This window comes from Taudactylus pleione, unplaced genomic scaffold, assembly GCF_031769625.1.
Source record: "Taudactylus pleione unplaced genomic scaffold, aTauple2 ptg000100l, whole genome shotgun sequence".
Taxonomy (NCBI): domain Eukaryota; kingdom Metazoa; phylum Chordata; class Amphibia; order Anura; family Myobatrachidae; genus Taudactylus; species Taudactylus pleione.
The window spans coordinates 480,278-503,808 of NW_028284502.1; the positions used below are offsets into that span (position 1 = coordinate 480,278).

Here is a 23,531-nt window from a genome sequence, read left to right on the forward strand (position 1 = left end):
GGCCACTTACTTGTGTCTTCCCCCCAGGACAAAAGTTGCCAGCCAGCCCCTGGGTGGCACTGCCGGCCGTCACCCTTGGCGAGTGCCATCCTGGCTAAGGGTTAGATACTCTCTGTCTGTATATGCCCCTCTCCCTTGAAGCATCCTGAGAATGCTCCCTGCTGTGCTGTTCTTCCAGACAGCCCCTTTTCCTCAGCATGACGTAATGCGCTCAGGGGTTCATGGCCAGCACAGGGTGCCGTAAAGCCCTATTACAGCACTAATTGAATGTCTAAATTATGTACCTAAGTTTTGACTGTCTACATATAGTCCATGTCCACATTTTGGTTATCTAAGAGCCTGATTCAACAGTGGTTGCTAATGTCTTATCGATCTCAATTTGGCTGATTATTCGCCACTGCGCATGCATGCCATTCGTAATGCGCACTGCGATCACGCTCACGTAGGGAACCAGCAGCAGCCTGACTGACAGCCAGTCATTGTTTGGGGAAGGTGACGGTGGAGGCGGGGTGGCTATGCGAACGCAGGCAGGCCGGGCTGTTTAAACACTATTTCTAGGGTGTGTATAATTTAGCCTTTGCGAAGCTCATTGTAGCAGGAGAGCTCTCTGTGTGACAGGAATCCGTAGCAGTTGAGACAGGTCAGACTCACTCAGAAGCTGCTGCGCAACAATGCTACCAGTATTTACAGAGATTTCCGACAACGCACAGATATGTATGTATGTATCAGAGGGCATTCTTATGTACTGGGGAGCTTGGCAGCTATTTGCATACAATCTCAGCTGCATTCCTTGGAAGAGTGCAAATTGTGGTTGCTTTAACAACCACTGCTCAATCAGGCCCTAAGTATTGTACCCGTCAGCATTATGGAGTGTATGTTTTGAATGTCTAAGTAATGCACACAACCCTTACAAATGATGCTTTAATATTTACATTTTTTTTAAAGTACAGTTTCTGGTCACTCACAGGCCAACTTCTTCCAGACCACACCACAGGATCAATGGGAGGCACAGAGGAAATCAGTCAGTGAGCGAGCGTAATGCAGTCTGATAGCTTGCCTCTGAAGACAAGCTGAGCAGTGAAAGCCAGCTTCCTCTATACCTTACAGCTCTACAGCTGTGCTGCTGAAGGAAGAGAGGGAGGACACCACATAAAGAGTGCTCGCTTCAGGGCACATGTGGACATGGGCAAAACACTTTTTTTTTTTTTTTATAAACTAACTTTACAGCATACATGATAGAAGTAGTAAAGTAAAGTAATACAATGACCTAATAGAACCTGGTGGCATCTCATTTTCAAAATTCCAGAACACGTAGTTTGCCACACTGGATTTAAAGCTCAGTGAAGTGCATCCCACATCAATGAGAGAGATTCCATGGTCAGCAGAGTCTGCAGAAGGGGAGCTAGAAACAAGCTAACTCTATTTACAGATACTGGACCATTACAGCTAACTGTGGATGGTCGTAAATTTCAAACAGGGGGCTTGTATTGGAGGAAAATTCCTTGATATGCATAATAAACACTGGAGAAAGTTGCTGAAAAGTGGAATTAGCTTTTAAATAAATAACGTTCTTATGACATTAGTAATTTACAGCTATAGATAGATATGTAGTATATACAGCAGTGCACATTGTGTCATTTTTGCATTTGATATTTTAACTATGGACATTTAGTTTTCTTTGGGAACTAATTTGGTATCCTGCAGGATTCATGGGAACCATATTAAGAGCACATGTATTTTTAAGGCACTTAAAACATAATATACACTACTTTTGAGTGCTTTGTATTTTCACAGATACTTTGTCATAATTACAACCAAGCTAAATCCACATACAAAATATGGTTGTTACTTTGGAGGTCAAAGGAACTGATGAGCACTCTGAGAAAAGAGGCATAGATGGGGGAGAGGAGGAGACCTAGGACAGAACCTTGGGTACACCAAGAGGAAGTAAAGGTAGAGATAAAGAATGTGTTATTAAACAAATGAGGTGACCCATAAGAGCGCCGATGGAGTGTGGCCATCAGTGAGGAAGGCAGCAGGGGAGTTGAGGAGGATGAGTATACAGTAGAGGGCCCAAGGATTTTGCAGTGAGGATGTTATTGGTGACCTTGGTGAGGACAGTTTGCTTAGAATGGATGGATAGCAAGCCGAACTGGAGTGGGTCAAGTAGGCAATAGGTGGAAAGGAAATAGGTGGAGAGGAAGGAGAGGAGATTGGTATTAACAACCTACTCTAAGAGTTTGAAGGCATAGGGAAGGAGATAGGTGGGTGTCAGGTTGCGGCCTAGGATCGGCCATTACTCACCACAGCGCCGGCTTCCCCTGACCCCTCGGTTGGTCAGACGTCCGGTACGGCGGTGAGTTATGCGCTGAGCATTATACTTAGAGCCATGTGGACACCCATGAGCTGTGCTGTGCCTTGATTGCTGCGGTTGCCGTCATGGATGCAGCCATGACAGTTCACATCACCTGACTACCCTTTACCCAATGGTAGCATGGTGGTGGTCAGCTGACGCTGTCCACCAATGATCTGCTACCTTAGGGTATAAAGCCAATCTCCAGACAGAAGGAAGTTGCCTGTGCAACGTTGTCGCTACCTTGTGTACACTTGCCGTTACCTCGTTCCAGGTTCCCTCATCGTGATATCATCGAGTCTACTAGTGTCATCTCCTTGTGCAACAGTGCGTCCAAACATCTTGCCTGTGTGCTATACTAGTGCCGACTCTGTGTGCAACAGTGCGTCCTAACACCTTGCCTGTGTGCCATTCAAGTGTCATCTCAGTGTGCAACAGTGCATCAGAACATCCTGCCTTTGTGCTTTACGAGTACCATCCTCTTTGTGCAGCAGTGCGTCAGAACACCTCACCTGCGTGCCATTACAAGTGCCACCTCTTGGTGCAATAGTGCATCAAGACACCTTTGCCGGCGTACAGTTAAACAAGTGCCACCTCCTTGTTTAACTGTGCGTCAAAAACCCTTTACGTGTGTGCAACTACAAATACTAACTCTTGGTGCAGCTGTACTTCTTACTGAAGTATTTCTCTTGGGCCATTGTTGTATTTTCTCCATTCCCGTGGCTATCGTATACCCGAGCAAAGGACAGTGACCTGCCTGCTGAGTGCAGCTTAAACCCGCTTGGAGGGGTCACTGGTGAACAACTCCCAGCAGGTTAGACTCTGCACCTTTTGGTCAGGTCTCGTCAACATCTGATATTTGTGAATGAGAAGATCTTATATACAGGCCCCATGCCTTCGATTCCTCCCTCAACCCGGGACCTCAGCTCTTACCCCTTCAGTAGGGGATTTCCCAAAGCCAAATGTGACAGTTGGGCTGTAATAAGAGAAAGCAGCTGAGTCAAGAGAGTATTTCTTGAGAATTGGGGACACTAGGGTATGTTTGAAGGATGGAAGGTACCAGAAGAATAGTTTTTAATATTTTAATAATAGTGAGAAAAGACCAAAACATGGCTTCCAATGTGGCAGTGGCAAGAGGTCCACACGAGGTTATCAGTGAGAGAAGTTAGGATGCAAAAGTGCTGGTGGGATCATCAACAGGAATGTGAATAGGAATGTTGAAGTTCCTCAAGATGAGGGAGAAGTTATCCAAGAATTGGGTGACAGGGCGAGGGGAACAAGAGATGGAGGTGCCTGGAAAGGAACTATATTTTTTTATGTGGCCTTTCATTCTTTGAGGACTGCACAGTTCAAAAGTAAGTACACAGAGACAACATAGAACTAAAAAGGTATTTATCTAGGAAGTGCCATTATGGTTCAACACACCTAAAATGAAAACACATCACCTTATGTTGAGTTGCAGCACTTGCCCTATTATGGAATAATTCTTCAAATATCTGGAATAGTAGCTCTGGTGTTTCCTTTTAATTGATGCTGACAGTGTGTTGTCTGTGGACTACATACTGCCCATATGAATATAGACTGGGCCAGCAGAAGTGAAGAGAGGTTGCATTAGTAAATGTGAGATCCACTTTGCTCCATCTGAGCTGTTTTCCAACCAGATTGCTTGCGGTCCATTGGGCAAACAGTATCCAGCAGAATGGCCCGAGGCACATGCAAAATGTCAGGTGACCATCAAAGCCTGTGAACCCAGGTAAGTTAACTTTTACGATAACTGGATATTTAACCAGACACTGAATTTTCTGATTTTAGGTGACATTATTAGCATTGTTAATGTACAACAGCTGCACTTTTCTATTCCCTTCAGTTTGTGTATTACATTTATTTGCATATATTTGTTTTTCAAATAAACTATGATTTAATGTTTACAGAGTTGAAAGTTGTTCAAGCTTTTAAAATAAGGTGCTCAAAGGTGGTTGCCTGTACTGAGGATCAGGACCTGTGGCATAATTCCAGCCCTTAGTACACTATAAAGCAATTAGCATCACTAAAAATCTCAGTGAGCATTTTCTAATGAGATGAAGTGCATGATTGTGTATGGGATAGAACACTGTGCCCCAGACAGGAGAAACAGACCACACACCAACAGTCTCTACAGTCCCAGCTTGATCTTACCAGTGACATCATCTGGTAAGTTTACTCTAATATATGCAACAGTTCAATAAAACCATGAAAATGCCAGTTTCAGATAGAGAATGGCAGAGGGTATCATGAATTCTATTGGCAGGGTGATAGACAGAGATCACACCAAAAGACCATCAACAGTGTCTGCCCACATACTAAAGTGCCAGGTGGGAAAAGAGACTGAGGACCGGTGAGACGGTTTCTAAACTCTGGCCTGGTGAGGGCACATATACACTATACGGCCTACTCTCCCGGAACATGGGAGCCTCCCGGTCATGAGCAAGGTAGGACAAGTTCCTCGGACTGGCCGCCACTCTCCCTGGCACTCCCCCTTCTCCCCCATATATAGCGGGAACAGGTCCGCGATGATGCGATTGCACTGTCATGTCCCCACACTGCCCAACTATGCCACCGCCACATCCCCTGCTGTCCCTTCCCGGAGGGGGCAGCCAGAAAGTCGCCAAGTATGATATACACCTCTAATGCAGCAACATTATAAATAATATTAAACAATATAAACCATGCTTAACCAATAATAAACCAATAAGACATAACCTCTCTAAGTGAATGTTATTAAAATCATGTAATGGCCATCACAATGGTAATAGTGGTCCTGCTCTTGGTCTATATAAATAGTATGGAATACAAAAAAGCTCCTTAAAGATTCAATCATATCATGTTTATTGATACGTACAGTTAAAATCTACAAAACTGTACTGCCATAGGTAAAGTCAGACTGGTCTGTACACAGTGACGTGGCCAGCCGGGCACTATTTGCTAAGCTGCCCCCTTACATTCCCAGACTTCTTGGGGCTGATTCTGAATCACACTATACTGCCACCACTTTAGCATCTTATACCGCAGGTGCGTCTGCGACTATATGCTAATGTTAGGTAAAGTCCTTCCCCTAGTGTACAAGAATCTGTCTGAATGCACAAGGGCAGTGACACCTACTTAAAGCGGTTGCACCAGCCCTATGCTAGGTGCAGAACCTCAGAAGATGGCTTCCAATATATGAGATGGAGAGCCTTCAACCACTCCTGTGACACTCCCATTACACACCCATCAGATGGAATATCTTTGTGCGTCAGTTTAACCGCCTCCCAGTCACTGCCCACGAATGGCCAATACATTCCTAAGTCACCAGTGTGGCTCAATCGGTCCTGAGACTTTGGGGTCTATTTACTAAGCAGTGTTAGGCGACAGAGTGAAAAGTGATAAGCTGTCAGCCAATCAGCTCCTAACTGCCATCTCACAGGCTGTCAACAAAAAAATGGCAGTTGCTCAATCAATCTGGTAGTACTATTTTCAGGTGCATGAAAGGGAGGGGTCATACCAAGTAGAAAAAGGAGGGGGTTTTAACCCCCTATTGTTCCTCAGCACACTGAATTGTACCTGCAACAATATATGAACACTATATGGTAATAGAGTTTCAAAGATATTGGTTGCATGCATTCCCAACACATGGGAAGCTGCTAGGCCACGTCACGGCTTCTCTGTCACTAGCAGTCCCTAACATTAACGGGTTCACGTCCGGGGCACAGAGCACCCCAAAAAAACGTCCAGCCCAGGACCCCCCCAGGGCATCACACGAAAATGGAAAAAGAGTGACAGTGCAGTGTAAAGTTTAGATGTGTACGAGTAATTACTAAGTGATGAAAGAGATTAAAATATATGTGAAAAAATACATGAATAAAAAACAAACATATAAGGTGATGTAAAAAGTAACTACAGTATGTGTATTAAGTGGTGATGCCCTGAGGAGGCCCAGCCAGAGTGGCCTCGGGGGCCCTACGCTCAAACGCTCACCCCAAATGTAATATATGCCAATTAAAGCCTCATAATAAAGGCACATATGAATTTTGGCAAATGTAAGGCCTCATGATAAAGGTACATACAATACATAAATGCATCCAAACTGAGAGCCAGCTTACCTGGGAGTCACCCCTGAGAACTCCAACTAGCACTACTAGAACCAGCATGCCCTGCTAATGCTGGCTCATTCATGCATCTCATAACCACAACAATTTGGGGTGAGCGTTTCAGCGTAGGGCCCCCAAGGCCACTCTGGCTGGGCCTCCTCAGGGCATCACCACTTAATACACATACTGTAGCTACTTTTCACATCGCCTTATATGTTTGTTTTTTATTCATGTATTTTTTCACATATATTTTAATCTCTTTCATCACTTATTAATTACTCGTACACATCTATACTTTACACTGCACCGCCACTCTTTTTCCATTTTTGTGTGATGCCCTGGGGGGGTCTTGGGCTGGACGGTTTTTTGGGGTGCTCTGTGCCCCGGACGTGAACCCGTTAATGTTAGGGACTGCTAGTGACAGAGAAGCCGTGACGAGGCCTAGCAGCTTCCCATGTATTTGCAAATGTATGCAACCAATATCTCTGAAATTCTATTACCATATAGTGTTCATATATTGTTGCAGGTATAATTCAGTGTGCTGAGGAACAAAAGGGAGTTAAAACCCCCTCCTTCTTCTATCTCACAGGCTGTGTTTGAAAAATGACAGTTAGGAGCTGATTGGCTGGCACCTTATCACTTTTCACTCTGTCTCCTAACACTGCTTAGTAAATAGACCCCTTTGTTCACCGACACCATGGAAGCCATGCACGTGCGACTTTATAGCAATATAGATGTACGCACAGTCGCAAAAAAGACTTATGTTCTTAATTTAAATATCCAGAATCTGGAGCATGTGGACAGCTAGGAAGAGAAGAGCGCATACTGTCGCCTCACGCTGCTGCTTCTGGAGTCTCACTGCGGCCTGTTATACACAGGATGTTTGGTTGGTCACAGTACCTGAGGTAACATGAATGTATAAGAGCCTATATACCATATAAAATGCTCCGTTTACATTTCCAGTGACCTCCATAAGTATGGAAATTAATTTAGCAGTGTCCTACACTATGTAGACAAAGTGATTGGACACTGACAGCAAATAGATCAACGAGGTGTTATTGACGTCAGTACTTTGTAGGTCCACCACGTGCAGTGATTACTGCAGATGCCCTTCTTGAAAAACTGTCCCTAAGTTCCTGGACAACAGCAGATGGTATGTTTTGTCATTTCGCCTTAAGTACAGTGATCAACTGTGACACTGAAGGTCGAGTCGGCCTAGAACACAATCGTCGCTCCAATAGGTCCCAGAGGTTCTCAATGGGGTTAAAATCTGGACTCTGAGCTGGCCAGTCCATCAGGGTTACTGAATTTTCTGTACTAGTCCAGCGTCGCCCTGAAAACATGACATGTGGCATTGTAGTCCTGATAAAAACATTTGCTGTTTCCATAGAACTGCAAGTTCATGGGCCTCCCTACGAAGTGTTCTTGTCGAAATTGCCATTTGGGACTTGTGTGCAGTGGCATGCATGGTATACATTTCGCTTGCGCAGGGGTGTCCAAATCACTTTTATCTATATAGTATATACAGTATATGTAAATATTTTGTTGCTCTAATGCCATAATCCTGTAATTTTTTTGGTACTAATTTAACTTGTTTATTTCTTGACATGTGGAAGTAATGTATATCCCTAATATAATTATTCCCATTATTCAGATTATTTTATATTCCCCAAATTATAAAAAAAGATAATTTACAAACATTGGGGGAGATTTATTAAAGCATGGAGAGAGATAAAGTGTAGAGAGAAAAATTACCAACCGATCAGCTCCTGTCATTTTTTGAAACACAGCCTGTAAAATGTTGGTTGGTACTTTATCTTTCTCTAAGGTTTGATAAATCTCCCCCATTGTTTTTCAATATATAATTTTCTCTGTCTCATGGTTGAGCAAAGAAATAGACATTTAAACTGGTCACATAATCTGCCATACAAAAGGTTACCTACTTGGCCAATGTGGTAACAATTTATTTATTTTTATTTTTTTCAAACTTTAAAAACATTAATAGGGGTATTCAATATGGAGCGAAAACTTCGTTTTTGCGATGTTTTCGCACCAATGACGTCATTTTCGGAGGTTTTGGTTTTACACCGTATTCAATTTCAAAGACTTTTCGCAGGTTCGAAAAGTCTTTGAAAAAAAACGGGGATAACTTTTTACCACTAAATAGATGGCGAAAAAAAGTGCAGAATTGGGGTTTAGGGGTGCAGGCTTAAAAAAAATAGCCTGCACCCCTGGGAATGACATTTTAAAAATAACTGTGTAAAAAAAAGTTTTTTAAAAAAATAGGGACACCCCAAAAAATTAATTTAAAAATTGGGGTGAAAAAAAAAATTGGAAAAAAAAGTGTTTAAAAATAGGGAAATAGGTTCAGGGCTATTCTGCAAGTATGCGGCAGGTGTTTTCTAAAATAGGCTATTAGCAGCAGGTGCATAGTTGCAGAATTTTTTAAAACTTACTTTAGGGACATAAAAATATGCTAGTACCCATTTTCATCTACCCCAAATTTGATGGGACCACTTAAAAAAATGAAAAAAATAACCTAAGTGCTCTTCTGCATCACTTCTTCAGTCAGGAAAAGCACCTGCTGCGGCTATTTAAATCCCCGACTTTCATTTGCAGGCTAAAACGGGGGTACCCATAGTGATCCCCCATGTTTTTACAACTTTAGGGGGGCCCTACAATTTATTCAAGGAAAAAAAATTTTTTTACGCAGATCCCACTTCGCACCTTCCCGTTTTCGTAGGTTTCATATTGAATACGGGGATAAAGCGGGCGCGCGCCCGATAATTTATCCCAGGAAAATCTCCGATGTGGAGCGAAAAGTCCAGGTTAGGGAGGGGTATGAGCAGCCAGTTGCCACCAATAGTCAGCTCTTGTTTGAAACATATGAACTGTGTGATCTGCCAATAAGCGATCCTCAAACATACTGTACAGCCGTACATTCATTGCAATTAGCGGCTCTAGGTACAGCAAAATTTAAAATCGTGAGTGAAGGCAATTGTTTACAGGACCCTAGGTTCCTGTGTTATTCAAATAATTCTTCAGGGCTATTGATGTGCATATTTTACTAAACATATATCAAGCTTATCAAACTAAAAGGTTTAAAAAAAGATTTTAATTTGTTTATTTGTCTGTACAAAAAGCGTGGCGCATTTGCGGCAAATCGCGCCACGCTTGGCGTGAGTCGCATACCTGCGAGTGGGGATACGCACTGCGTTTGCTCCCGTGATTCCATAGGATCGCATGGTGCGAGCGCAGTGCGCGGCATGCCTTAGCGTAGCAGCTGCAGCTAATCGCATGGCGCGATGCTTGCACACTTTTGTAGCGCGATCGGCAACGATGCAAGAGGACCCATCATGTGCCAAGTATTACTATTTCATAGTTTTACCCAAGATCAAATGCAAGTTTCAAATTTCATAGCATTTGGTTTTAATGGAATAATCTTATTCTAGGAAGGTAAATAACTTCTCAGCTTGACAGATAGTAGATGTAGACAAACAGTTAAAATACCGGATTTATTTAACACATACAGTAACACTAAAGTTAAAGTACAATACAAATGTAAACCGTTAAAGCACTGGAGCTGTACATGTCATATTTAATAGAACAAAAAACAAACTGTACCTGTTTTCCCCACGGCACTTTGCCCGAGTACCACAATGCGCATAGTCCGTGCTGAAGCCAGGCTGCAGGTCCTTCTCAGAGGTCGTGGCAGGGGAAAGTTAGAGGTCATTTTATAGTGTATTTTGTAGCGTTTATGTCGCCAATTCAATCAAGTAAACAGCAGATAGATTATGAGTGTCAGATGAATGCTGAACTGGGCTGATGTGTCATGTAATTCACTCTCTGGTCCTGTGCTTTTTGGTTTGGCAAGGAATAAATACATTTCTGTTCTCCAGCCAACCTCTCCTCTGTAAATGGAATATTTCCTGCCTACTTCAGTGTATTCCCGCCTCCTATTCTTCTGGCTGTTGAAGCAGAAAATTGCTAGCAATGTACTTGGAAGAATTTCTGGCAAACATTGGTATTGTTTCGGAGCAAAAAAAATCATTATATAGAGTCACCGGTTTACACTGAGTAAATGAACGCTACATTAACTCATTCTTTTCCAGGAACAATGCATTCCAGAAGCTTGCCTTTTTTTTTTTTAAATATGTATTTATGATGCTTAAATATATTCTGCAGAATGTCGCTATAGACTAATGGTCTCATTCAGACCCGTTCGCAAGCGGGTTGATGGTTGTGCATTGCGCATGCATAGGGCAGATGCAAGTGCTGATACTAATGATGACGGTCTCCGCTGTGGATCGAAAAACAGTGCCCAGTGTGGCTTACCACTTGTAGCCTCACGGACCCTCGCATTAGCCCTGTGGATATTTGCATTAGCATAAGGCAGTAAATCTGACCTCCATGGCTTCCCGCCAGGGCAGTTTCTAGGGGCAATCGCACAGGGCACTCCGGCCCCTGCTGACACTGGCCCTGATTCAGAGCCGGACGCTCTGACAGAGCGCTAGCTCTGAATCAGGGCCGTCCCTCCTACCTTTTGGAGCGGCCTCCTGGCCGCTCGCATAGCTGTGGGTGACCACCCACAGCTATAGCGAGTGGCCAAAATGATGGTCAAGACCATCGTGACCATCGGGCTTGCGACGAGACCCTTGCGGTAGGGTCTCGCTGCCGCAAGCCCTGGAGTGCTTTTAGCTCTATCACAGCCAAAAGCACTCCCACTGACATCACTATGATGTCAGTGGGGCCGGCCCCAGACGGTAGGCATTCCCATGGGAACACCTCTGTCTGGGCAGCCACGCCCCCGGCACGCCCACCAAAGGGGGCGTGCTGTCAATCACCATCGACAGCAACGCCCCCTTTGGTGCGAGACCCATAACGACGGCTTGGCCATCGTTATTCGGGTCTCGCACATGTGCACAACGGAGCTGGCTCCCTCGTGCGCATGCGCACTTGGGCAACATCGACCCGCTTGCGAGCGCTCAGCTCTCGCGAGCGGGTCTGAATCAGGCACACTGGTCACAAGTGCGGGGGTACGGGGAAGCAGCGCGACTGGCAGCAACAGCAGCGCCACCAGTCCTACCTTTGGGTCTGAACAGTGCTGGGCTCTGACCATCAGCTCACACGCTGCCAATGCCATGACTTATGGTTGCGCAGCAGCGTCACATCATAGGTCACGCAACCGCCTACCGCCGCTGGCCAGTCCACACAGTGTAGCCTCAGCCAGCCTCTGCATTTCTGAGGTTGTAGTGCTGCTCTGCCCTTGTTGTGAGGCCATGCCCCCTTTTCCTACATGTGCACCTTCGATGAGCGCAAATGTACTGTCCGATGCTTGGTGTTGAAAGATATAACTTTTGAAAATCAATGGGGGGCACACACGCATTTTGACTGTTTGCACTGGGAGCCATATCATCTACAAACTGCCCTGCTTCCCACAAATACAGTTACCGTAGTTTGAGTCTTCCTCAGAATCAGGCCCATTGTTTTCATCTCTATCAAAGGGTAAAAGTTATATAATGGAATTCATAGTTTTTCTCCCTATAAAAGTATTCATGACATATGTGATACCCCCATAGTTATGGGGTTACCCGTTAGTATATCAGGGAGACACTTAGGTGTTCTTTAGCCCCTGTCATTTTTTTTTTCTTATTTATTATATATATACAAGATCATATAGCACCATTGGCCCCATAGGATAATACAATGAACTTTTGCTGACCTTTCTCCCTCGGACCTTACTGAGCATGTGCAGACAGGGAGGTAGAAAGTGCCCCTTGGTCAGCGACCCATTTTTGGAGGAAAAATCCTGCCCCATTGATTGGTAGCCTAGGTGTCCAGGCAGAGATCCCTGTAGGCGGCCTGTTGCTGGGTCCCCTCTGTCCACTCATAGATGCCGGACCAACAGGGAGGAGAGTGAGGGAGAGCTTATAAAATACCATCCCCGGGGCTGTCAGTGCTGAGTCTGGGAGGAATTTCTGTAAAAGGAGTCTGGGAGGAATTTCTAGAAAAAGGAGTCTGGGAGGAATTTCTGAAAAAAGGATTGTCTGTGAGGTGCTTCTGTGGAGTGTCCCTGGATCTGTACAAATATAGGGGTGCAGTAACCACTCTCATTTACCCTGGATTACAAATACTGTACCTGGTGTGCTGTCTGTAATGAGTTGCTGTGGAGTGCCCTTGGAGCTGTAAACATAAGGATGCTATAACTTTTATGTTTGCCTTGGATTACAATTACCAGACTTCACATTAGCCTGGAAAGCACTACAAGAACCTATCCAACCTGCAGGTGCATAACCCTGCTTGCAGCTAATTATTTTGCATAGACTATTTGTTGTTACAGCTGGTGCACTACAAGAACCTATCTAACTTACATGTGCATAATCCTGCTTGGAGCTAATTATTTTGCATAAACTATTTGTGGTACAGCTAGTGCACTACAAGAACCTATCCAACCTGCAGGTGCATAACCCTGCTTGCAGCTAATTATTTTGCAGACTATTTGTTGTTACAGCTGGTGCACTACAAGAACCTATCCAACCTGCAGGTGCATAACCCTGCTTGCAGCTAATTATTTTGCATGGACTATTTGTTGTTACAGCTGGCGCACTACAAGAACCTATCCAACCTGCAGGTGCATAACCCTGCTTGCAGCTAATTATATTGCATAAACTATTTGTTGGTACAGCTGGTGCACTACAAGAACCTATCCAACCTGCATGTGCATAACCCTGCTTGGAGCTAATTATTTTGCATAGACTATTTGTGGTTACAGCTGGTGCACTACAAGAACCTATCCAACCTGCAGGTGCATAACCCTGCTTGCAGCTAATTATTTTGCATGGACTATTTTTTGTTACAGCTGGCGCACTACAAGAACCTATCCAACCTGTAGGTGCATAACCCTGCTTGCAGCTAATTATTTTGCATAAACTATTTGTTGTTACAGCTGGCGCACTACAAGAACCTATCCAACCTGCATGTGCATAACCCTGCTTGGAGCTAATTATTTTGCATAGACTATTTGTGGTTACAGCTGGCGCACTACAAGAACCTGTCCAACCTGCATGTGTTTTCCCACGTTTTTCTCATCAAAAAGGGAGCGTTAACCCAGACTGTATTTCACAGCTATAGACTGCCAGAGCACCATTGATTCAAGCTAGACCAGCAGGTTTCATATTTAGGTCTCTCATTTGTTTTTTTTGGTAAAGTTCTGCAGGGATTGTGGTTCTTGTTGGTTTCACATTGCTTTGCCAGCTGGGGTCACCGGTAGATGACGGGTAGGTAATAAATAAATACCTTGTCATTGAATAGTGTAATTAATTTCATTCCATCTGTAAATGGTAAATGTCTCCTGTCATTTGTTGTTAATTATTAACAAATAATAAAATTGCGTTGCACCTTCCCTCCTGACTGGTCATTGTGTCTGCAAAAGGGAATTCAGGCTTGCCTCTCTGTCACGGTGTGTCCTATCTTAACATGGGGAAATCGGCCACCGAAGCAATCCAAACACACCTGAACCTGGTGCTAGTGGTGCAGCACTGTACAAACCAGTCAGTACATCACACATAGACCAGGGGTCTTCTAACCATGGTCCGCCAATGGTTAATGTAGTGCAGTCTGCACTACACACAGAAGCAAGTACAACGCCGCTGCAGGCAGTGTTTGCTTTGGCAGCCAGCCAATGAGAGTCAGACAGACTCTCACTGGCTGTTGCGCCCACTGCAGGAGCCGGGTTGGAGCTCACTCTGAGCTCCATCTTCCGGCTTCCGCAGTGGGTGATGGGAGAGATGTCATAACGTCTCTTCCATAATGCAGAGCGGGCCGGAGCGGGAGGATGGAGGAGTGGATGGCGACGGGAGCAGGAGCCGGTGTGGGGATTCAGGTGTTCTATTTTTCTTTTTCTTACGTATGTGTCTTTGTCTGCACTGCTGGGGGCACTGCGTCGGGGGGGAGGACTACTACTGGGGGCACTGCATAGGGGGGACTACTACTGGGGGTACTGCATAGGGGGGACTACTACTGGGGGCACTGCATAGGAGGGACTACTACTGGGGGCACTGCATAGGGGGGTCTACTACTGGGGGCACTGCATACGGGGGGATACTACTGGGAGCACTGCATAGGGGGGCTACTACTGGGAGCACTATATAAAGAGCACTACTGGGGGCACTGCATAGGGCAGGGACTACTACTGGGGGCACTATATAAAGGGAACTACTGGGGGGACTACTACTGGGGGCACTGCATAGGGGGGACCACTACTGGGGGCATTGTATAGGGGGGACCACTACTGGGGACACTGTATAAGGGGCACTACTGGGGGCACTGCAGAGAGATGCAGTTATGGGACATAATTAAAATTATAGAAGGGGGCAGTTATGGGTCATAATTGTGTGAGGAGGGGGCAGAGTCTAAATACCGCAGTATAGCTCAGTGGCCCTCAGCTTCGTCAAATTTTTTAATGTGGCCCACACTGCCTTAAAGGTTGAAGACCCCTGACATAGACCATCCCTGATGTATATCATAACACGTTTTCCATAATACATAGTTACAGCATAAAGGGAACCTGAACCCGACCCTCTGATTTTCTGGGCTTTTTCATGTTACCAATCTGTGTCTATGTTTCAGAATATATTCTAACATTATTTATTAAACTACATATTAATCAAGGCTGAATGTTAGGAGACCTTGGTATTTCCTACAGCTCTATTATTATCCCCTGCCCAAATTGCATATAGCTATATAATGCAGATTCAGTCTTATAAGTTCTCAGTAGATCTGCTACTGTCCTCGACTGGTACACAAAAAGAATACTGTCAATAATGTCCATAATCCAATTTAAGCCACAATATACCAGTAGCATAGGCAAACGCAGGGAATGGGGGAGGTCCAGTTGCCCAGAAACCCCACTCCCACTGGCCAGTGGCTCGCATCATGACCACAATAGTAGTAAAAAATTTAATTTTACTGAATCTATGGCAACAGCATGTAGTATAAGGGATAGAATGGAGCTGCTGTGCGTGTACAGTGGCATCAGCTATTACTACCAAATCTGCTGTATGTGTCTGCAGGTCTCAATCAATACACTAGACCAGAGAGCATCTGCCAGCAAGAAGAGACAGGTGTCTTAACATGAGATGGGTGCACTGGCGTATTTATAATGGGTGCAGGGTCACTGGCCCCTGGGTTCAGGGGAGCCCCAATTTGCACATCCTGCATTCAAAGTATACTTACTTTCTCTGGCAAGTGGGTCCCTCATCCAGGCCTGCTGAGAGCAGCGGCGGACCCGGGTAATAGGGGGCGTGGCCTAATCGTGGGAGGTGTGGCCACGCCCCCTTCCTGAAAAAAAAAGGTTTGCAGCGGTGCTGCGCGCTGGGGAGGGGGCTCTCTGGGCCCCCTCAGCCCTGCTCAAAGCCAGGGGGGGCACGATCAGTGTGATCACTCCTCCCACAGGCATAGGAGACTGCTGTGGCTGCTGCTCAGCAGCCACGAGCAGTCTCCAGTGCAGCTCAGCACACACTGTGTGCTGGGCTGCTGTGAGGGAGGGGGAACGGTGCCGGACCCGCCAGGCCCCTCAGGAAGCCCAGGCCCCGGTAATCTGTACCCTCTCCCCCCCTCTTGGCGCCCCTGCCCTCGTCCATTGCGCCACCAGCTTTCCAGTGACATCTTTGGGAAAATGGCACTGTACACTGACAGCAAAGAATCTGGAACTGTGCCAAAGCCTTTGATCTCTAGTGCACATGCACCATCTTTCCAAATGTCACTGGGAAGATGGCACCGCGGAGGAGGAACCACTATGTAATGTGCCTGGTTGGGATGGAGGGGGCACTGCACAGATGAGGGGGCCGCCTTAGACATTAATATGCACCTGGGTGGGAGAATGTGTGCTTAGAAAGCTCAGGTCTGTTTCCTATTGGTTATATTATGTGATATTTCACCTTTTCCTGACAACTGTATTTATATGAGTTAACTATGTTGTCCATATATGTTCGGGGCCAGTGTTCAGTTCATCTGACGCTTCCCCAGATTACTGGACTTGCTCCAATGCTTCACAGAGCAGGGGACTTAGATTGTGGAATGGTGCCCACATCCAGAAAAATAAAAAACTTTCAGCTCATATGGGCTAACCCTATTGCCGGCTTAATGTGTTAGCTGGCCCAGTCAGGACTGGTAGTGATTATGCGGTCCCAGGATTGGTGGAGGGCCCTGGCGGGAACCCATGTCAGCTGCTGAGAAAGATAAATGTGCCCATTTGCATTCCTGCTTTTGACACTGAGTAAGGAGCATAATGCTCAATTACATGAAAATCAGCAGTTTTATGCCCAGTAAAGTGCCCTTCCGCAACTTTATACACAGGAATGTGGCGATTAACTAATTTATTTTCAGTGTTATATCAATTGGCCATGCTATGCCTACCATCGGTGATGTTCCCATACAGAAGGAATTTTTAAAAGGAGAGTTATGGTAAAACTTACCCTTGTTAACTCTCTTTCTTCGAAGTCCACAGGGGAGACAATGTGGTGTAGGAGGGACCGGGAGGACCGGACACCAACAGCAAAGCTTTTCAATACCAGGATGCTCTGCTCCTTCCCCCTATACCCCGCTCACAGCCTGAGGGCAACTCAGTTTTGTTAACAAGCCCAAGGCAGGAGCAGGATAGAAGAGAAGGAAGACTGGTACACTGAAGATCACACACTCACACAGAGAAGGAACCCTTTAGATGCCAGGAGCGTCAGGGTGGGTGCCCTGTGGACCCTATGGACTTCGAAAAAAAGAGAGTTAACAAGGGTAAGTTTTACCATAACTCTCCTTTTCTTCTTCAGGGTCCATAGGGCTCCACAGGGGAGACAATGGCGAAGTCCCAAAGCTGCGCCCGAAGGAAGCATATAACCTAAGAAAGGTGTGGACAGAAGACCACGTAGCCACCTTGCATAGTTGTTCAGCAGAGGCGACACGTCAGGCTGCCCAGGATGGACCCACAGAGCGAGTAGATTGAGCAGATAATGTAGTTGGCATAGGAAGGTCAGTCTGCGCATAAGCCTGTGAGATAGACTCTGGCCAGATGGATTCACGTGACTGTTTGTTAGCTGGCCATCCCTTCTTATGGAATCCGTATAGGATGAAAAGGGAGTCTAAATTCCTGATGGAACTAGTACTGTAGATCTTCAGAGCATGGACCACATCCAAAGAAGGCTTTACCTGACGAGAGGTCTGGTGATGTAAAGGCTGGAGCCACAATTTCCTCATTAATAGGGGAAACAAGAAACCACTTTGGGAAGGAAACCCAGGAGCATTCTAAGAACAGCCATGTCATGATGAAAGATTAAAAAGGGCGAGCGACAGGAAAGCACCTCTAAATCAGAGACCCTACAGACAGATGCCATAGCCAAAAGAAACAGAGTCTTCGCAGTGAGCTATTTGAGATCCACTGACTCCAAGGGTTCGAATTGAGGCTCCTGAAGTGCGTGGAGCACCACTGACAAATCCCATGGAGCCACAGGAGGGCCAAAGGTAGGTTGTATATGTACAGTAGCACACCCTGAATGAAAGTGTGAACATCTTGTAGAGGAGCAATTCTTCGCTGAAACCAGAGACTTGCACTTTCAGAGAAGCTAGGCAGAGGCAAAGATCCAAACCAGCCTGAAGAAAGGCAAGTATTTGAGAAACCTTAAAAACCTGAAGGTCATAGTTTCTAGGGGCACACCACTGGAAATATGGTAATAAACCCAAACCCGGTAATAAATCCTGGCAGAGGCCGGTTTACAAGTTCTCTGATCATGGTCTGGACCACAGAGCCAGAAAATCCCTTGGACCTTTAGGAGGGATGTCTCAAGAGCCAAGCCATTAAAGACAGGCGGGCCAGGTCTGGATGTAGACAGGCACCCTGAGACAACAGGCCTGGTCATAGAGGACTTTGTAGGTTGGAGTACCAATGGCATCTCGGTCAAGCCGGAGCTATCAAATGGACTGTGCCCCCTTACTGTTTGAACTCCCAAAGAACTTGAGGAAGAAGGCATATTGGAAGGAAGAGGTACTCCAAATGGAAGATCCATTTCTCAGATACTGTAATGCATCCACAATGGCTGCATTGGGGTCCCTTGTCCTAGCTCCATACACTGGAAGTTTGTGGTTGTGTCTTGAGGCCATTAGATCCACATCTGGTAGACCCCATCTATCCACCAGAAGCTGAAAGACTTCTGGATGTAGAGACCAGTCTCCGGCCTGCACGTCGTGATGACTTAGGAAATCCACTTGCCAACTGCGAATTCCTGAGATGACCACTGCAGATGTCTGTGAGATGGCATTCGGTCCATCTGAGAATGCAGGACACTTCTGCCATTGATGCTCGACTTCAAGTGCCTCCCGGGTGATTGAGGTAGGCCACTGCCATGTCGTTGTCGGACTGTACATGTACTAGCCTGCTCTGAAGGACATCCTGAGCCAGAGTGAGAGCTCTGTAGATGGCTTGGAGTTCTAGGACGTTGATTGGTAAGACTGCCTTGGTCTGAGTCCAGCGGCCCTGGAAGGAGTGCTGGCCAGTCACCGTGTCCCACCCTCGAAGGCTTGCATCCATGGTTAAGATTACCCAGTTCAGGATCCAAAAGGGGTGTCCCATGTCCAAGTGGAATGTCTGTAGCCACCAGGCCAGAGACAGGCAAACCTCTGGGGATAGACTCATCTGTGATTGGAGCAAATGAGGCAGCCCATTTCACCTGGAGAAGATCAAGTGTTGTAAGGGCCTGGAGTGAAACCTAGCGAACTCCACCATGTCAAAGTTGGACACCATGGATCCCAGGGTCTGCATTGTAGAGTGAATTGACACTCAGTGACTGTATAGTAGTCTGCGCACCTTGTGCTGTAATACCAAGATTTTTTTTTTATTTCTCCTGTTAGGAAGATTCTCTGGACCTGAGAGTCCAGGAGAGAACCCAGATGTACCATTCTTTGAGACAGTGTCAAGGAAGACTTTTCCAGTTGATCAGTCAACTGTGCCTTTGTAGAAAGGCAATGGTTATCTGTAGATGGCGGTGAAACACTTCTCGGGAGCTGGCCAACAGCAAAAGTTCATCTAAATATGGGAGCAGTCTGATTCCCTGACGACGAAGATAGGCTGCCATGATCTTGGTAAAGATCCAAGAAGCTGTTGAAAGGCCAAAGGGCAGAGCCTGAAATTGGTAATGTTGCTGTAGTATAGCAAACTGGAGATATTGTTGATGAGAAGGCGCTATAGGTACATGTAGGTAAGCGTCCTGAATGTCCAATGACACCATAAAGTCCCAAGGCTCCATAGCCAGAATAATAGTGTGGAGGGTTTCCACCCTGAAAAACTTGTTCAGAGACTTGAGGTTTAGAACAGGCCAATGAGACCTGTTGGGCTTCTGAACTAAGAAAAGTGTAGAATAATAGCCCTTCGCTTGCTGTGCAGAGGGGACCAGAATTATTACTCCTGAGAGTAGTAGGGATTGAATGGCTTTTTGGATAAGCAGGGCCTTGCCTGGGTCCGCTGGAGGGCCTGTGCAAAAGAACTGCTGGGGCGTCGCCTCAGGAAGGATAGGACATATCCGTGGGAGACCACTTCTCTTACCTAAGCATCTGTTTGTGGTCTGATGCCAGCACTTGGCGACTTGAAGAAGTCAGCCTCCCACCCTGGGAGCGCCAAGGGGGAGGCCCGCCCCGTCAGACTGAGGGCTTGTCCTCAGATTTGGTAGGTGGACATCTAGTGGCCCAGGTCTGCTTAGTCCTAGGTTTGGAAACCTTAGTTGATGCCTGATGCCTTGAAAAGGACTGACTTTTTGTTTTTACTTGAGGACGAAAGGACCGAAAGGATGACGTCCGAGGCTTCGCACTGTATGCAGAGGGCAGGAATGCCGTCTTAGAAGCTGCTAAGGTAGTCACAATTTTGTCCAACTCTGGATGTTCTGCCTTATACAGGAGATATCCTGTTTGGTCCAGAGCCTTTTTAGAGTCCGTATCTGCCTTCCATGAGCGGAGCCAAACAATAATGCGGGCTACTACAGAAGTGGCAGATGCCTTGGAAGCTAGGAGAGCCGTATCCATAGCTGCTTCACCCAAATAGGATGCTGCATCTCTAATGTGAAATATGTAAGACAGCTGTTCCCTCAAGGCATCAGAGGGAAATGACTCTTCTAGGGCCTCAGCCCAACTCTCAATGGCCTTTGCCACCTAGGCCGTAGCACTAGCAGGGAGAGCAATAGCTCCTGTAAGAGAGTATAAAGACTTTAAACAAGCCTCAATCCTTCTATCCATAGTCTCCTTTGAGGAGGTTGCAGTATGGATAGGTAAGGTAGCATTTTTGACAAAATGTGTCACGTGTGAATCCATGCTGAGGGAACGTCCCATTTGATGCAACCAGTAGCAGGAAGAGGATAAAAGGATCTTAAATGCTTAGGCAGCTGAAATCTTTTAGTAGGTATAGGGCCTTATTCTGTAAAGATCGTAATTGCAAAGCTGCACTCAGGCTGTAGATATATGATGTATGCACGCAGGCTATAGATATATGATGTATGTACTCAGGCAGCTTTGCAATTGCTATCCTTGCAGATATGGTAATGCACAAGAGGCATCCTGCCCCTTGTGCATTACTTAACCGAGCTGTGTTGTTCAATGCAGCATTGGTTAATCTGCATACCATCGGCCCGCTGCGGTGATGCATAGGGTCCCGCAGCCAGCCACCGCAGTTTACAGGAAGGGGCCAGGAAATCTCCGTCACCCGACAGAGATCCTGGCCTCTTCCCTCCTCCCCAATGGCAGCAACACGCCTCCGTTTCGGGTAACTGAGGCTGTCAACCGCCCCCTTCCCGCCCCCAAATGGCAGCAGACTGTCAATCACTTGCAGTCTGGTGCCAGTTTGCAAGCGCATGCTTAGTAGATTTACTAGCTAAGGGTCTCTCTTTTTGCAGTATTTGCTGAATAGCTGTGGAGGCAACTCTACCCATGGGGGAGGCAACTTATTTGCAGGGAGTACCTTCTGTGGCCATCCCATAGGGGGAGCTACCATAGGGACCGTTATATGGTCCACAATTTTTGCCAGCACCTGTGAAAATATAGCCCAGGGTGGGTCCTGAGGAGAGGATATCGGGCCTGATGGGCCCGCGGCAGTATAACAAGCTGCACACAGACCATCCTGAATGAGGTCCTCTGAAGTTAAGCATGCCGAGCAGGACTTACAAGACACCAGAGTGGGGGGAGCGAGCTGCTTGTCATTCTTGCCTCTGCCTGACATGGCTGCAAGAATAATATAACACACAATCTGACACAGTGCAGTGAGCAACCCATATGTATGTGCAATATGGCACAGTGTAGTGCGCAACATCGATATGTAGTATGTGATAGCCCTCACAAATATATGGAGATGTGAAGTACAATGAACCCCTTATGCTTCAGTATGCCAGGGTTATATCGGAAGAAAGGGAAAGGTATAAGCTGACAGTCATATGAAAAGAAAACAGACAGCAGCGCAAGTCACATACAATGCAGAATATACAATATAACTGCAGTGTGCTCTAAAATCAACTACACAGACCGTAGTGGCTGGTAGGCTATAGTGCTGTATAACCTGGCCCTTGGGGGAGGTATACACGGAAACTGGACCCAGCATTCCTAGAGACCTGAATGCAGAAAATGGCTACCGAGAGTCTCTGAGGGGGCAAAGGGTGTGGAAGGAGCTGCTCAGGACGCAGCAATACCGCAGTGGAATGCCGCTCTGAGCAGAGGAGAGGGGCCGCAGGGAGTGCCTTGTCCCCTATGCGGACTTCAACCACCGAGTCCCTTGACCCTACAAATAGCCCTGCGCCAGTAGTATATATGCCCTGGGGGTCTAGTGGAGTCCTGGACGAACCGGTGTCCATGTCATCGCCTCCGGTCTGTCTCCCAAGACCGGAGGTAAGACTGCACATACACGCAGATCCCCACAAGCGTGGTTTCCGCCTTACCTGTCCCCTTGTTCCCGGCTGCAGTCTGGGGTTCAGGGAGCCTCTGCTAGCTAGGTCCCCCGCAGAGCTCTGCCGAGAGTACCTAGCCGGGGGCTGGTGTCACGGCGCCGCAGAGGGCTGTTGGAGCAGCAGTGCATATGTCCCATGGACTGTCTCGTGCTGCTGCTCATAGTAGATAAATATTAAAATAAATGCTGCTTAATAGTAGTCCGCTGTTAAAAAGGTGGACCAGCTCCTGCCGGACACCAACGAAACTGAGTTGCCCTCAGGCTGTGGGTGGGGTATAGGGGGAAGGACCGAAGCATCCTAAGATTGAAAAGCTTTGCTGTTGGTGTCTGGTCTTCCACGTACCTCCTACACCCCATTGTCTCCCCTGTGAACCCTATGGGTCCTGAAGAAGAAACAAATAATTTAATATATATTGGTCATCATTATTAACCATTTATAATCTAGGAGGGAGGGGGTTCTGTCATAAATCATGTCTCTGGGGACTACTTCAGATTAATCAGCTATCTCTCAAAAGAAAACTAAAATACAGTATATACATAACACATATCCCTATTAATAGAAAGATAAATGACTAACCTCTCCATAGATGTTAGATTACTGTGACCCTTGTATCCAGCCCATCTGTGTCACACCTGTTTGTCTGCCCCCTCCCCTTTAGAATGTAAGCTCTCACGAGCAGGGCCCTCTTCCCACATGTGCTTCTCCTTCACTTAATTATACTCTAATTTACAACAGCACCCAAGCCTTGGTTACAGACACCATGCTGCTTACCTAAGTGTTATGCAGCAATGTATAAATCATGTATCTGTCCTGCATTGTTTGTACTGTTAATTTCTGTTTTTTTGTGTGCTTATTTGTTTATGTACTGTGTAAGGCGGTGCGGAACCCTTTTGGCACCATATAAATAAAGGATAATAATAATAATAATGTATAGATAGGTTTGGGTCCCTTTTTCCATAAAAGCCAAAGTGTCGGTATAGTGCCTGCACTGTAAGCAGTTACACTCTTGTCGACACTTGAGCAGTCCCCATGCCTAAACAAGAGCCATTGCTCTGTTAGACACACAGAAATAATTGACAAATTACTTTTTTTGTATCTAAAGAATGCACT

General features: G+C 46.1%; 1 protein-coding gene across 2 annotated transcripts in view; it reads right to left on the bottom strand.

The window, feature by feature from the left end:
- The window catches only part of LOC148525787 (ras-related and estrogen-regulated growth inhibitor-like), a 74,952-nt gene extending 64,650 nt beyond the window's left edge, over positions 1 to 10,302 (bottom strand). For both annotated transcript variants that reach the window (XM_088470456.1, XM_088470455.1), the window contains exon 1: positions 10,084 to 10,302. In XM_088470456.1, the coding sequence (XP_088326582.1) occupies positions 10,084 to 10,192 (109 nt within the window). In that variant the 5' untranslated portion in view covers positions 10,193 to 10,302. The remainder of the gene's footprint in view (positions 1 to 10,083) is intronic.
- Positions 10,303 to 23,531: the final 13,229 nt, after the last annotated feature.